The sequence below is a fragment of the Ovis aries genome, chromosome 21 (genome assembly GCF_016772045.2).
Source record: "Ovis aries strain OAR_USU_Benz2616 breed Rambouillet chromosome 21, ARS-UI_Ramb_v3.0, whole genome shotgun sequence".
NCBI lineage: Eukaryota > Metazoa > Chordata > Mammalia > Artiodactyla > Bovidae > Ovis > Ovis aries.
Window position 1 is genome coordinate 25,024,981 of NC_056074.1, and position 15,799 is coordinate 25,040,779.

Below are 15,799 nucleotides of genomic sequence, written 5' to 3' on the forward strand. Positions count from 1 at the left end.
AGAGTACAATGGATTATCCAGAAGGTCCTAAATACAGTCAAACACATGCTTATAAGAGGGAAGCAGAGGGTGATTTCACACTGAACAGGAGGCAGCAATGTAACCAATCAGGCAGAGATTGTGGCGATACAGCCAAAAGCCAAAAGAGGCTTTTGGCTTCCACCAGAAGCCAGAAGAGGCCAGGATCAAATTCTCCCTAGAGCCTCTAGGGGGACTAGGCTCTTGTCCACTCAATGTGATTTTTGGATGTCTGACCTACAGAACTGTGAGAGAATAAAGTTCCATTATGGTAATTTATTGGGCTTCCCATCACTTCATGGGAAATAGACAGGGAAACAGTGGAAACAGTGTCAGACTTTATTTTTTTGAGCTCCAAAATAACCACAGATGGTGACTGCAGCCATGAAATTAAAAGACACTTACTCCTTGGAAGAAAAGTTATGACCAACCTAGATAGCATATTCAAAAGCAGAGACATTACTTTGCCGACTAAGGTCCGTCTAGTCAAGGCTATGGTTTTTCCTGTGGTCATGTATGGATGTGAGAGTTGCACTGTGAAGAAGGCTGAGTGCCGAAGAATTGATGTTTTTGAATTGTGGTGTTGGAGAAGACTCTTGAGAGTCCCTTGGACTGCAAGGAGACCCAACCAATCCATTTTGAAGAAGATCAGCCCTAGAATTTCTTTGGAAGGAATGATCCTAAAGCTGAAACTCCAGTACTTTGGCCACCTCATGCGAAGAGTTGACTCATTGGAAAAGACTCTGATGCTGGGAGGGATTGGGGGCAGAAGGAGAAAGGGACGACAGAGGATGAGATGGCTGGATGGCATCACTGACTCGATGGACGTGAGTCTGAGTGAACTCCAGGAGTTGGTGATGACCAGGGAGGCGTGGCGTGCTGCGATTCATGGGGTGGCAAAGAGTCGGACATGACTGAGCAACTGAACTGAACTGATTGGGCTTCCCTGGTGGCTCACGCAGAAACCTGTGTTCATTCCCTGGGTCCGGAAGATCCCCGGGAGAAGGAAATGGCACCCCGCTGCTGTACTCTTGCCTAGGAAATCTCATAGACAGAAGAGCCTGGTGGGCTACTGTCCATGGGTTGACAAAAGAGTAGGACATGACTGAGCAACTAACATTTTCACTTTCTTTTTCACATGGTAATTTATTACAGTAGCCACAGAGAACTAATAGAAGGCCCAAAACAAAGATTTGCTATAGCTCCTTGAGAGAAAGATGCCCCCAACCCCCAAATTTCACCTTCTTAGATGAAAGCTGTGTTCAGGCCAGGAAATGAGCATACAGAGGCTGGAGGCACACTTACAAATGGTGATGGTATGGAAATGAGAAATTTGAGAAAAAGACTTTCTTAAATTGTCAGAAAAATGTGACTCTCTGCAACTTTCTTCCTCATAGCCTAGTTATGTCCTGTGGCAAAAACTACCGCAAGTCTCACAACCAAACTTCTGCTCTTTTTTCTTTTTTTCTTTTTTGAATCTAAGCATCCTCCCCATCCATATTGTCTTGCCTTACCTGATTTATTAAAAAAGTATTTTGTGACCTGTTACATTACATATATGTCTCCTTGTTTATTTTCTTTGATACCAAAACCTAAATGAAATGAAGACAAAGACTTCTGTTCTTTTATTCATCTCTTTATCACCAGTATGAGGAATAGGCTAGGTATATACTGCAGTATTTGCTATATGAATAACCAAGATAATGAATATAGGAATGGATGTATGATTTCAAGTCCCTTATTCATCATGCCCATAGACCTCAGAACGCAAAAGGAGCCAAAGGTTTTTGAAAAGTGATATCCACTGAATGAATTACATTCAAATGGAAGTATTCTAATCATTATAATGTACATGATTTTTTTGAAGTTTTATTACTCTGCTAAAATGCAGCTATTTCAGCTAAGGTAACATTAACTTTTTTTTTTTACATTACAATATTGTATTTGTTTTACCATACATCAACATGAATCTGCCATGGGTGTACACGTATTCCCAATCCTGAACTCCCCTCCCACCTCCCTTCCCATACCATCCCTCTGGGTCATCCCAGTGCACCAGCCCCAAGCATCCTATATCCTGCATGGAACCTAGACTGGTGATTCATTTCCTATATTATTATTCAAGTCATTGAAGAAAGACAAAAAAATATCATTTAGCTAGACCCCCCAGCCACTTCATGCATATACCTCTAAGACTCCCATACTTAAGAGTAGAGTAAGATGGAAGTTATGCACTGATGCCCAAAATGATGTCTCAGGGCAAAGAAGCACCAAGAAGGTTGTGTTTCTGATCTCCAAGAGGGCTGGATTCCTGCACCAGAGAGAAATTGTGGATACAGGCAAAGTCACAAGGTGATAAACAAACAAACAAAGCAAACAACACTATGATTCATACAGAGGGTGGGTGGGAAAGAGCTATATACAATTCCAGGAGAAAAGAAACAGCATTGCCCTCATTAAACTGATTATTCTAATACAGAATAGTAAGTTAAACTCCCCAAGTTGGAACAAGACTATATTAGACTTCTAATGGATAGTTATGGCTTAAGTGATAGCCTCCAAAGAAAGGCAATGTGAGATTTTAGATTAGTTATAATTGATCTTAACTGAATATGATAAGACTAGGCTAACTTTGACATCTCTTACCCTCACCTCTCCACCCTAAAGCTATTCTCCCCTCAAACACACACACTGCAATCCACCTATATGTGGTTCTTTGATATAAGTACTGCATCCTCACAGCTCGGTCATGATATCAATATTCTCAATATTTCACTATAATGGCTTGGGGATAGAAAAAAAAAAGCTTCCTTTGGAAGTTTAAAAATACTTCTCTTTCTGCCTTTCAAGATGTTGAATCAGTTAACATCATCTCTTTTCAAACACAACCCTAATACAAGTAAAATTTCCAAATATTATATTGGCTATGAGAAAATCTTATTGTTTGATAAAAATGACCAAAATGCCTCAAACATTCTCAAGTACAAATATATATTTTATAAGTAACAGTGCATTTTGTCTCTACAGGAGAAAAAGAAATAACACAGAGCTCATGACAATTTTTCATCCAGTTCACTTCTTCCTCTCTGTAGAAATCTCCTTTGCTGGGGTGATTACTTTCCCTTAAGCATCTTGCTCAGTGCATTCTTCACATCCTTGTTCCTTAAACTGTAGATCAAAGGGTTCAGCATGGGGATCACAGTGGTATAGAACACGGAGGACACTTTCTCCTGTTCCATAGTATTGCTCGAAGGAGGCTTAAAATACATGAATGTTATAGACCTGAAAAAGATAACCACGGCCATGAGATGGGAGCTACAAGTGCCAAAGGCTTTGGACCCTCCCTTGATGGAGTGGATATGGAGGATACTAGAGAGCATGAAAGCATAAGAGATGAGTACAGCCAGTATCGGTGCCAAGGTATTAACTCCTCCAATAATAAACAACAGTATCTCATTAACATGGGTGCTGGAGCAAGAGAGACTCAACAAGGGAAGAATATCACAAAAATAATGACTGATAACATGAGACCCACAAAAGGACAACATTGACATGCAGGTAGTATGAACTGTGGCCCCAAACAAGCCCAGTGAATATACTGCACCCATCATTATGGAACAGACCCTAGGGGACATGATAATATTGTAAAGCAGTGGGCTGCAGATTGCAACATAATGATCATACGCCATGGCAGTGAGAAGATAACCTTCTGCTATTACAAAAATAAGGAAGAAGTAAAGCTGAGCCATGCATTCCAGGAAGGAAATAACATTCTTCTCTAACACAAAGTTCACCAGCATCTTTGGTGTAATGACAGAGGAGTAGCAGAGATCAATGAATGACAAATGGCTGAGAAAATAATACATTGGAGAGTGAAGTTGAGAGCTGATAGCGATTAAGAAGATCATGCCCAGGTTCCCCACCATGGTGATCACATATATTCCAAGGAACAGGAGGAAGAGTGGCAATTGAAGCTCTGGGCATTTTGTCAACCCTTCAAGGATAAATTCACTCACTGAAGAATGATTTAAAGTCATCATTCCTCACAAGATATTATCTACAGAAAGAAGTGAGACAAAATAGGTGCATTCAAGTTATTTTCTGATTCCCAAAACAGCATGACAGGTCCTGTCTTGATTGGGTCCATCTTTCATCTGTCCCTTGTCTTCATCCTTTCCGGTGATCTCTTAAAAGCTCAAGGACATGCTACTGAGGAACCTATTTGCAGGGCAAGAATAGAGATGCAGGCATAAAAAATGGACTTGTGGACACAGATGGGGAAGGAGAGGGTGAGACTAACTGAGAAAGTAGCATTGACATATATACACTGCCATGTGTAAAATGGGCTTCCCTGGTGGCTCATTTGGTGAAGAATCTGCCTGCAATGTGGGAGACCTGGCTTTGATCCCTGTGTTGGGAAGATTCCCTGGAGACGGGAACAGCTACCCACTCCAGTATTCTGGCCTGGAGAATTTCATAGGCTATATAGTTTAAGGGGTTGCAAAGAGTCAGACATGACTGAACGACTTTCACTTCCATGTGTAAAATAGATAGCTAGTGGGAAGCTATCCATTTCACACATGGTACTGTATAGACATCAATGCTACTTTCTCAGTTAGTATAGCCAGCATTGTATAGCCCATCCTGGCACTCTGTGATGACCTAAAGTGGTTGGGGTGGGAGGGAATCTCTAGAGGGATGGGATATACATACAACTATCATCGATTCAATTTGTTGTATGGCAGAAGCCAGCACAACATTGTAAAGCAATTATCCTCCAATTAAAAATAAATAATAATTTAAAAATAATAAGAATCTACCAAAAAACAAAAACAAACAAGCACTCAAAGACAAAGACTGGAAGTATACCCAGAGCCTTGGTTCCACCCAAAACTCAAATAGCACCCCTCCCCCTCATAAGTCATAGCCTTTTCATTTTACTCCCTGGCTTAAGCCAACAACTACCTCACTTTGAAAAAAAGCACAAACTTTAAAGACCTAATTAGTTTTTCTTTAATATACTTAAAGGAATGTTGCCCATCCCTTTTTCTGACATATATGAATAGAACCTTCAAATTTGGTTAAAACATGGCTTCTAATCTAGCTCTAATGAAATGAAAGCCATCCTTTTCAATATCTCAACCCATCTATATGAGTTATCATGATATTTTCTAAAACTGGGAATCTAGAAACATAATAGACTCATTAAAGAGATTGTTTATACAAAAAGAAATTCAATCAGTGTCTTTAATCAATTCAGACTCCCACTTATCTCTCTATTGTTCTCTGGATGGAAGACTTTAGTTAAGCCAGGAAACTCTTTTCATCCTCTGTCAGCAGATGTGGTTAACAGAAATAAGATGCCAAAGGCTGTTCTTAGTCTGTATTTTAAAACTTTCTTGTTCAACGACAGCAAAAAAGGAAGATTAGCTTTCAGGTATATTTTCTGAGCCATCAACAAATCAGTGTTTTATCCCTGGCTCTTCCCTGCTGTCCATAATCAGAGGCCAAACTTGCACTGACCTTTCTCACAGCTGTTATATCAGAACTGGGGATTTCTCCTTCACTATCTTAGTTTCCCCTAGAGTGGAATCAGGGGAAAGAGATTCCTGCTTTCAGTGTATGCACTCTTTCTTACCTAAAGGAATCAAGCTTAATACCTTTTCACTGAGTGAAAAAAAAATCAATGGAGAAAATTTTCTGTACATAGAGTGATATAGAATTTGATTTTATTTTGCATGAAAAATAAAAATAGTTTCATCACAAACAAAAATGTATGAAACTTTGCTTTAATTTATTTTCTCTCTCTACCTTCCACAACATGCTGAGGGTGCTCAATATATGTGTTGATTAAAAGGCTTAATTACACAGAGTCATTATCTTTGAGAGCACATGAGAATAAATATCTTTTGAAATCACTTATATGTGGAATCCAAAGTATGACACAAATGAACACACTCACAGACATAGAAAACAAACTTGTGGTTACCAAAGGGGAATGGAGGTAGGGGAGGGATAAATTAGGAGTTTGGCATTAGCAGACATACACTATTAAATATAAAATAGATAAACAACAAGGCCATACTGTTTAGCACAGGGAATTATATTTAATATCTTGTAATAAACAACAATGGAAAAGAAAAATAAAGAACATATGAGAAAAAAATACATGGTTCTGAATTGAGAAAATTAGATAAAACTTAAGAAAAGAGGATCAGAGTTGCCAGGATAAAACTCAAAGTAACCAGATTAACAAAGACTATGAAATTCAAACATCTCCAGGTAGATGCTCTAAATTTGTCTGAATATAATTAAGACTGAAGGCGGAGGCTTTTGTTATTCAAACCAAATCAACATTCCATGAAAGGGAGAGAGGTGGGACATTTTGGGTTGAGATTCACTTTGGGTTGAGTACTATAGTTTTTTAGTAGGCTCACACATAAACTGACTAAAATTCTTTTTTAAATCCCAAATAATACTAAAATCATTACCAGTAAGAAGGGTTGTCCAGAGGTCAGAACCAAAAAAGATTGTTTTCCTTGTCCAGATATTCCTGCTGATGTTGAGACTCAAGTTGCTGATTCGTCAAGTAAACAAAGCCCATTATTAGATTATGCTTTGATGGAGTCCAGTAGAATAAGAAAAGCAATATGTATGCATTAACTCTTCACTTATTTGGAGATGTTTATCTAGTAACTTACAATTTACCAAGAAACTGAAGGTAAGTAAAAATACCTTGAAAAGTGAAAGTCATTCAATTATGTCCAACTCTTTGTGACCCCATGGACTATACTGTCCATGGAATTCTCCAGGCCAGAATACGGGAGTGTGTAGCCTTTCCCTTCTCCAGCAGATCTTCCTGACCCAGGAATCAAACAGGGTCTCCACTGCAGGCAGATTCTTTACCAACTGAGCAATCAGGGAAGCCCCAAATACCTTGAAGACACCAATATAAATGTCACAATATCATGTAACAAAATTTATCCATTTGTCAATCCATTTAGGTTTCTCTTAGTGCCCTGTTATTCTTTTCCTTAAGAAATACTTCTAACAAACATGGAGGAGATCAGAATGAAGGCAGAATTTTAAAAGGGGAGGGGAGATACAAGAAAGAAGGCTCAGGATATCAAGAAGAGCAGCTTAACAGCAAAAAAGGAGGCTTCCAGAAGAGTGCTTAAAAAAAAAAAAAAGGAAAAAATCCTCAAACTGCATAGGTATATAGGACTCGAGAACATTTGAATATATCAAAATGCAGAATACATGCACAAAATAGCTCATATGCATAAAAGTAATTGCCCTGAATCGCCAAAAGAAAGTTAATTTTTAATATCTTTAACTCAAAATGCCAGGGAAGCATGAAATGCAATATTTAAATTTCCTATCAAAGTAATTCAGTAAATGAAGCAAGAATAATAAGATATTTATATATGTGAGATTATTACTGGAAGTGAAATGTTATTATGCCAAATGAAATGAAAGTGAATAACTACTATATATGTAGGTAATATGCTTCTCTGTGGGGAGAGAAGAGAAGACAATACATTGTTTCTCTCTGAATTTTTCTTCCCCATAGCTAGTGGTCTAGGATGCTACTGTTTTTAAACTTTTATAATACAACCAATAGTGAAGGCAGGAAAATGCCACCTCCTATCCTTGGAGATCATAAATGGAAGTAGCATCATCAACTACTCAAGGATGTAAGAATACTGCTCCTTATATCCTTCATCAAGTTACCCATAAAAGATTCAGAATTAAAATTTAAATATCTATACAGTATAAGTGTGTGTCCCTTGTGGTTCAGCTGGTAAATTATCAACCTGCAATGGAGGAGACGTGGGTTCCATCCCTGGGTTGAGAAGATCCCCTGAAGAAGGGAAAGGCTACCCACTCCAGTATTCTGGCTTGGAAACTCCCATTAATCGTAACATTTGCATATGCGTATGTCTGGGTGTATGTGTATGTATGCCTAATTAATTTTTTTAATTCTAAAGTTTTATTTCTTTAATTTAACAGAGATACACAAATCTAAGAAAACTCATCTTGCAAAGGCCTACTTTTTTAATGCAGAACTATTTAGGGCAGATATTGATTTGTTATATTCTCTCACTGAAAGATAACATAACACTAATAACATTTTCCTAAACTAATTTGTTGCAGGATCTGGAATACAGAGTTATAGTTATGGGAGAAATCCTGTTCTTATTCTTTCTACAATGTAACTTTATTTGAGAGAGAAGAAAAAAATTGTCTTGATACTCAAATCTCAAATACTATTGGGAAAGTAGATGCCTGTCCCTTTAGGATCTGATGAAGTGGGCATTTTTGTCAAGAAGGTAGAATTTATAAAATTCAATCTTTTGGGTAGAGAATGAAGCTTAGTTCTTCATAGAAGTCAAATACTGTGGAAAGGAGATATTCCTATTTGTTTCTTTATCCAAAGCAAATGTTATAAAACATCTGTATGACTTAGAGCAAAATCTTTATCAATTTCAAATTTTAAATGCTATGATTGTATAATAACACACAGAGTCTGAAGAGGGGGCTAAGAACACTTTGTATAGAATCTGTGTGACTAAAGCAAATCACTTACCCTCTCTGAATCTTTGTTACTTCAACTAGAAAGAGTAGCTAAGAAGATAAAGACTTGTATTGAGATTTGAAAACTTTATACCACTTGTGATTTCTTACACTTACAAAACACGTTCTGAGTTTACTTTACCTGTGTATGCCTGCTGCTGCCGCTGCTAAGTCGCTTCAGTTGTGTCCAACTCTGTGCGACCCCATAGACAGCAGCCCACCAGGCTCCTCCATCCATGGGATTTTCCAGGCAAGAACACTGGAGTGGGTTGCCATTTCCTTCTCCAGTGCATAAAAGTGAAAAGGGAAAGTGAAGTCACTCAGTCATGTCTGACTCTGTGCGACCCCATGGATTTAGCCCACCAGGCTCCTCCTTCCATGGGATTTTCCAGGCAAGAGTACTGTAGTGGGGTGCCATTGCCTTCTCCACTGTGTATGCCAATGTTCCACAAAGTAACAGGCACCCTTATCCATGTAATGAAAGTATAGGTGTGTATTTACCAAGAAAAGTGGTGTTTGTTCCAGGGTCTCATCAAGAAGGGCACTCTCTTTAACCATGAAAAGCAAAAAAAAAAAAAAAAAAAATTTAATTATAATTTAAAAAGCAAAGCAGTCAGGAGATTCCAGGTGTTTCTACAATGGCTTTGGGAGAACTCCCAAGAGTTTGGTGCACATTCGAGGCTATGAATAACAGAAAGTCAGGATTCAGATTTAAGAAGGAGCTGTGTTAGCCACTATATCAACTCTGTTCTTGCTGTCGTAGGAACAGATTGCAGTAAACTGCTCAGAAAAGCACTGGGAGCAACAAAAGGATGAGGTCATTAAATGCCGCCAGTCCCTGATGTGCTGTAGTCCATGGGGTCACAAAGAGTCTGATACAATTTAGCGACTGAACAACAACAATAACAATACAGCTGAGCATTCTGACCTTTTCATATCTAAATATTCTCACCAATTTCTTAAACTTTAACAATGACAGTTAACAGCCCAGTAACTTAAGTCTGATAATTTAGAGCTGCATTTGCCAGTTCTGCCTTGGATAGGGCACCATTTTGCTAGCAATTTCCATCTACATAAGGAAGATCATCTGGTGTTCAGTTAAGCCAATGTAACAGATTTCAGGACAAGAGGAACTTAAAACATTGGGCTCTGTGAAAATCCTTTGGTTCACTGGAGCATCTGATTGGAAATATTGAAACTGAATTGCAGATAATGGGTAATTAAATCAAGAAAATTGTCATCCAGTTTACAGACTGACTAAAAGAAAGTAAGTACATTTAAAGTTCAAGATTACCTTTCTCCAGGCAAAGTTTTCAGAACAGTTGGCTTGTCTTGAAATGTATGACTTTTTCTTCAGTCATTGAAAAATTAAATGAGTATAATCTCAAAAAAATAAAGAATAGGGTAACATATTGATTAGAGCTTTAATGACACCCTAGCCTCAGTCTACCTAGAACCATGTGTTGGTTTTACCACTTAAGACTTGTGTGATTTGGGACAATCATATCACTTGTGACTCAATGTCTTCATGTGTAAAACCTGTCTCCTAAGATTTTTTTTAGTTAATTGAAGTTAATTTTTAAAAAGATACATATTAAGTACTGAACAACTAGTTCATACTATTAGCCTAATATCATGAAGAAAAAATGATTAATTAGGCTGTTTAAATAGAACCAATCCAGACATCACTTTAAACTTTTTCTCTGCTAAGTTGATATACACTCACCTTAAGATATTTATTTATTTTCCTTCAAAGACTGCATCTTGATATTGTTTGCAAATATTGAGATGGGGCTTAGAAATACACAACAACTAATTCCCAAATGTCTACAAATCTCTCAAGATTTGGCCCTATGTGCATTAGGCAATCAATGAAAACAAACAAACAAACAAAAATAGAAATTACATCTCAAAAAGATTTCATCACCCAAGGGACTGGTCTCTGTTAGTAAAACACAATAATAATATATACATTGTCTTCTGTAACACCATAGAATTTACAAACTGTTTCACCAAACATTCCTCTTAGCAAAAATTTTTTGTCTGAATCTACTCTAGCTGTTCTCAGACAGCCCCAAAGAGATGTGCTATCTGGGAAAGCTTTTGGATTTTTTCTTCTTAATAGTCCATCTGTTTTATGTCATAAAATTAATAAGGGAACATAGGGTGTCAAGTACAGTTGTTTCTGGAATAAATTTAATTCTTTTGGGTAGCATATGATTTCAATATTTTAAATACTTCGAGTCACCAGGTCAAATCTCAGCTTCCTAAGCTGTGGAATAATGCTAGATAATTTACATATTTCTGTAGCATAACAGCAAAAGTAATTTTCTGATGCTTCCAAACAGGGTGAAAATCACTCAGTCATGTTTGACTCTTGTGACACATGGGCTCTATACAGACCATGGAATTCTCCAGGCTGGAATACTGGAGCGGGTAACCATTCTCTTCTCAAGGGCCTCTTCGCAACCCAGGGATTGAACCCAAGTCTCCCACACTGAAGGTGGATTCTTTACCAGCTGAGCCACCAGGGAAGCCCTCCAAACAGGTTCAGTTCAGTTCAGTTCAGTTCAGTCCTTCAGTTGTGTCTGACTCTTTGCGACCCCATGAATTGCAGCATGCCAGGCCTCCCTGTCCATCACCAACTCCTGGAGTTCACTCAAACTCACATCCATCAAGTCGGTGATGCCATCCAGCCATCTCATCCTCTGTCGTCCCCTTCTCCTCCTGCCCCCAATCCCTCCCAGCATCAGAGTCTTTCCCAGTGAGTCAACTCTTCGCATGAGGTGGCCAAAGTACTGGAGTTTCAGCTTTAGCATCATTCCTTCCAAAGAAATCCCAGGGTTGATCTCCTTCAGAATGGACTGGTTGGATCTCCTTGCAGTCCAAGGGACTCTCAAGAGTCTTCTCCAACATCACAGTTTAAAAGCATCAATTCTTTGGCGCTCAGCTTTCTTCACAGTCCAACTCTCACATCCATACATGACCACTGGAAAAACCATAGACTTGACAGGCTAGGTTGCCTTATTAATAGTTCTTTCTTATATTAGCATCTTTTGGTGAGCTCTTACTGTTATTGTTAACAATTTAAGGGAGCTATCCCTCTAGTTCTTCTCCATAAAAATGTTCACATAAATTAGAGATATCTATGTTTGAAGTTATGTTAGAATTTCTATGTAAAACCACCACAGAATTTTTGTGAGGACAAAATTTTAACATTTTAAAATACATGTGAATCAGTTCTAATGAGGTGGTTGAAACTGGAGCCTATTATACAGAGTGAAGTAAGCCAGAAAGAAAAACACCAATACAGTATACTAACGCATATATATGGAATTTAGAAAGATGGTAACAATAACTCTGTATGCTAGACAGCAAAAGAGACATAGATGTATAGAACAGTCTTTTGGACTCTGTAGGAGAGGGAGAGGGTGGGATGATTTGGGAGAATGGTATTGAAACATGTATAATATCATATATGAAATGAATGACCAGTCCAGGTTCAATGCATGATACGGGATGCTTGGGGCTGTTGCACTGGGATGACCCAGAGGGATGGTATGGGGAGGGAGGTGGGAGGGGGGTGCAGGATGGGGAACACGTGTACACCCATGGTGGATTCATGTTGATGTATGGCAAAACCAATACAATATTGTAAAGTAACTAGCCTCCAGTTAAAATAAATTAATTTATATTTTAAATAAATAAATAAAATACTTATCTGATTTTTTATTATTGTTTAAAGTTTTATTCAGACTACTTTCAAGCTATTTTTAATTAAAAGATTATTACTTTACAATATTGGTTTCATTTCTGCCATTCATTAACATGAACTAACCATAAGAGGGGACATATGCACAGACTATTTTTTGAAATGAGTTTTTGATAAGGTGTCTTTTTATACAAAGTTACTGGTTGCATCTGAGCTTTCAAATTTATGTAAAATTATTCATATTCTCAGTATTTTTTAAAATCATATCTGACATTTTACGTTTGTAACACTTCCTAATGCATGATTGTATAGTTGCTGTTCTGGTCACCATGCTTCTCTCTGCAGTGGGAGGGCCTGATCTTTGGGATCGAGGATCACAATAGAGCACATGAACACCAAACAATTGATGCTTTTGAACTGTGGTGCTGGATAAGACTCTTGAGAGTCCCTTGGACTGCAAGGAGATCAAACCAGTCAATCCTAAAGGAAATCAATCCTGAATATTCATTAGAAGGACTGATGCTGAAGCTGAAACTCCAAAATACTTAGGCCACCTGTTGTGATGAGCTAACTCATTAGAAAAGATCCTGATGCTAAGAAAAATCAAAGGCAGGAGAAAGAGGATGACAGAAGACAAGAAGGCTGGGTAGTATCACTGACTCAATGGACACAAGGTTGAGCAAGCTCCAGGATATGGTGAAGGACAGGGAAGCCTAGCGTGCCGCAATCCATGGGGTTGCAAAGAGTTGGACACGACTGAGTGAAGGAAAAAGGAGAAAGTAAATGTTCTTCCCAACCAGGTAATGGCTAGCAAAAGGCGAGGTGATTTCACCAATGCTCCTACTCCATATGGAAGGAAACTCCGAGAGCAGAGAATAAGTATCCCCTTATCCTCTTTTCTTGGAGTCCAAGTAGTCCCGCAATATATTCTATAAATCAATATTCTACTAATAAAAATTGTTGAAGTTCTAATGTATCTATTTGTTGTTTGTGCTACTTCCCATTCACACTAAATCATTCCCTTTTCTGTTTAAGCATTTAATTTCCCCTGAGAAAATCCCCTGCAGACAGACAAAAGAGAAATTTCCACCCAGAGAAGTTTTGCATATTTTTCAGGCACCCCAGTATTATCATCTAAGATGAAGGAGAAATTAAATTCAAAGAAGGGAAAGACACTAAGCAAATATACACAGTTAAGAGATATTGGGAATATTACAGGGAAAAGTGGGTTTGGGGGCAGAGGGACTAAAAGGAGGCAGTATACCAATGGAAAATGCTATAGCTTTGATAGAGGCCAAATTATGAAAGGCAATGTTATTATGGTATTTACTTTGAAATATACATACATGGTGGCTATTTTTAATTTTTCCATATTATCTTATTCTGATCATTTAATGCAACCTACAAATCTCTACATGGTGTATTAGTTGATCTGCTTTTGAACAGATATAAGACAGATTTGGTAAAAATAAATAAAATGTAAATATCCTGGATGATAAATGTAGAAGCATTGGGACTTCTGAGATAGGTTTCAAAATCATCTTCTTTTACCCAGTGAAATACATCAGCAGCATATTTCTAAAGCACCAGCTATATTTGCGCTTGAGATATATTCTTAGAAATTACTACCAATGTTAACAAAACATCTCTAACTGTTCTAAAACTCTTTTAATTTCTATCTGCTTTTTATTTACCCTCAATAAAATTCCTTGATTTCTATTTCCCTGAACAATTTCTCTTGGGAATGAAAAAGCAATATGCTTGCCATATGTTAATATTTGAAAATTGTCTTATTTCAAACAACCTCTAAGACAAATATTCACGTAATTCATTGTCAAATCAAAGTAGAATTGTTTGTTGTCATAAGTTAACAAATACTTTCATATATCTTCTTTATGCCTTAAGATATGAAACTGCAACCACTTTTATAATGATTTTTAATAAATTCATGCTCTAAAACTACAAAAAATAAAATATATATGCATCATTTACATTAACTTTCTGAAAATTTTAAATAAAAAAATCACTAAGTTTAGATGCAAAGATAGAGACTGGAGAATATGTAAGCATTTTAATTATCTCTTAAAACTATATTAAGCAATATCTTCTTCATACTAAATGGTTGAAACACCAAATTTTATCTTTTAGAAGCAAAAATGTCATAATTTATTTTATATTACAATATTAACACTATAAAACACTGAATGATTTCCAAACAAAAACTGCATCAACACAGGGAGTACAAAGATTTTAAAAAAGTCTGAGTTTTATAGGATTTCATAATCTATTAGGAGTAGCAGAGAAATATTATTTTTCAAGATTAACTGTGTCAAGTAGTATACTAGGGTTAACAAAGACTACTTAAAATGATGAAAAACAGATTGACGCTAGAGAAGTTGATAGAAACAAGACTGTGAAGGGCAGCACTCACCATAGTACTTATTTTCAACACACATCTACACTGACTGCCATGTTATATTTTTTCATCTAGTAATTTCTATAGACTAACAAGTTGGTAAAAATTTTGCAAATGTTAATAAAACCAGGAAAGAATGAAAGCAGTAAATTGCAAAAGCTCTTGTTCACTGCTTTTGTTTTTGTGAGCAAATTTGAAACTATCTTTTTCATATGAATTCAACTACTGACACCAAAGACATACTTAGCACTATTCTATTAATTTATCACAGAATCTGCAATATTTGCCCAAGAGATAGATATTATTCCACATAGCAAAGACTAAGTAATAGTAATTTCTCTATTTTCCTTAATGTTGCAATTACATAATTACAATTGTAAAAGCTAAGAGATGAGGGGAGAGGAAATGTCGAGAAACCTCAGAAAGAGAGAGAGAGAAGAAAGAAAAAAAATGCAAAAAAAAAAAAAAGGAAGGAAAGAAGGATGGAAGGAAGGAAGAGACTCTGAATTAAAGTAGAAAATGTATTCCACTTCCATGTGATTAAGGCCAAGATCCAGCCATGAAGAAACCCAAGTAAAATCAGCAGAACAATCCAGTCCTAAAAATTCCTCACACGAATTGTTGCTGCCCAAGAAAATACATTTCTTCTTAGAGTTTTCTTCATAGCAAATTTGACATCCTTACTGCATAGACTATAGGTAATGGGGTTCAAGATGGGCCCAACATTTGTATGAAAGACTGAAGTGATATTTCCCCAGTCCATAGACTCTGCATTAGAAGCTGAAAGGTACATGAATGCTGTTGCCCAGGAGAAAAGTGAAATAACCATTATATGGGAACATCATGCACTGAATCAAAGCTTTAGCTCTGCTCTCTATGGAGCTGACTGATGATAAAAGTATAGGTGAAAGTAGTGCTGATGAGCACCAAAATGTTCATCCTATTAGAAGACAGAATGCAAGCCCATTGCTGCAGGTACTGGTGGAGGAAAGCTGAAGCACAAGAAGAATATCACACAGATGGTGGTTGACAATATTGGGATCATGGAAGTTCAGTCTCGCCATACAAGGAATGTG

At 37.2% G+C, this 15,799-nt stretch overlaps 1 protein-coding gene across 1 annotated transcript; it reads right to left on the reverse strand.

Annotated features, from left to right (window-relative positions):
• Positions 1 to 3,131: 3,131 nt before the first annotated feature.
• LOC101104189 (olfactory receptor 8D2-like) lies at positions 3,132 to 4,064 on the reverse strand. Its single transcript, XM_004019492.3, has one exon. It carries the CDS (start codon positions 4,056 to 4,058, stop codon positions 3,132 to 3,134), a length of 927 nt encoding a protein of 308 aa, XP_004019541.2. The 5' UTR covers positions 4,059 to 4,064.
• Between the last annotated feature and the right edge of the window lie 11,735 nt (positions 4,065 to 15,799).

What these genes read in the sequence shown, in the direction of transcription:
- LOC101104189 (XM_004019492.3), bottom strand. Translation starts at nt 4,058, where the DNA reads ATGATGACTTTAAATCATTCTTCAGTGAGTGAATTTATCCTTGAAGGG.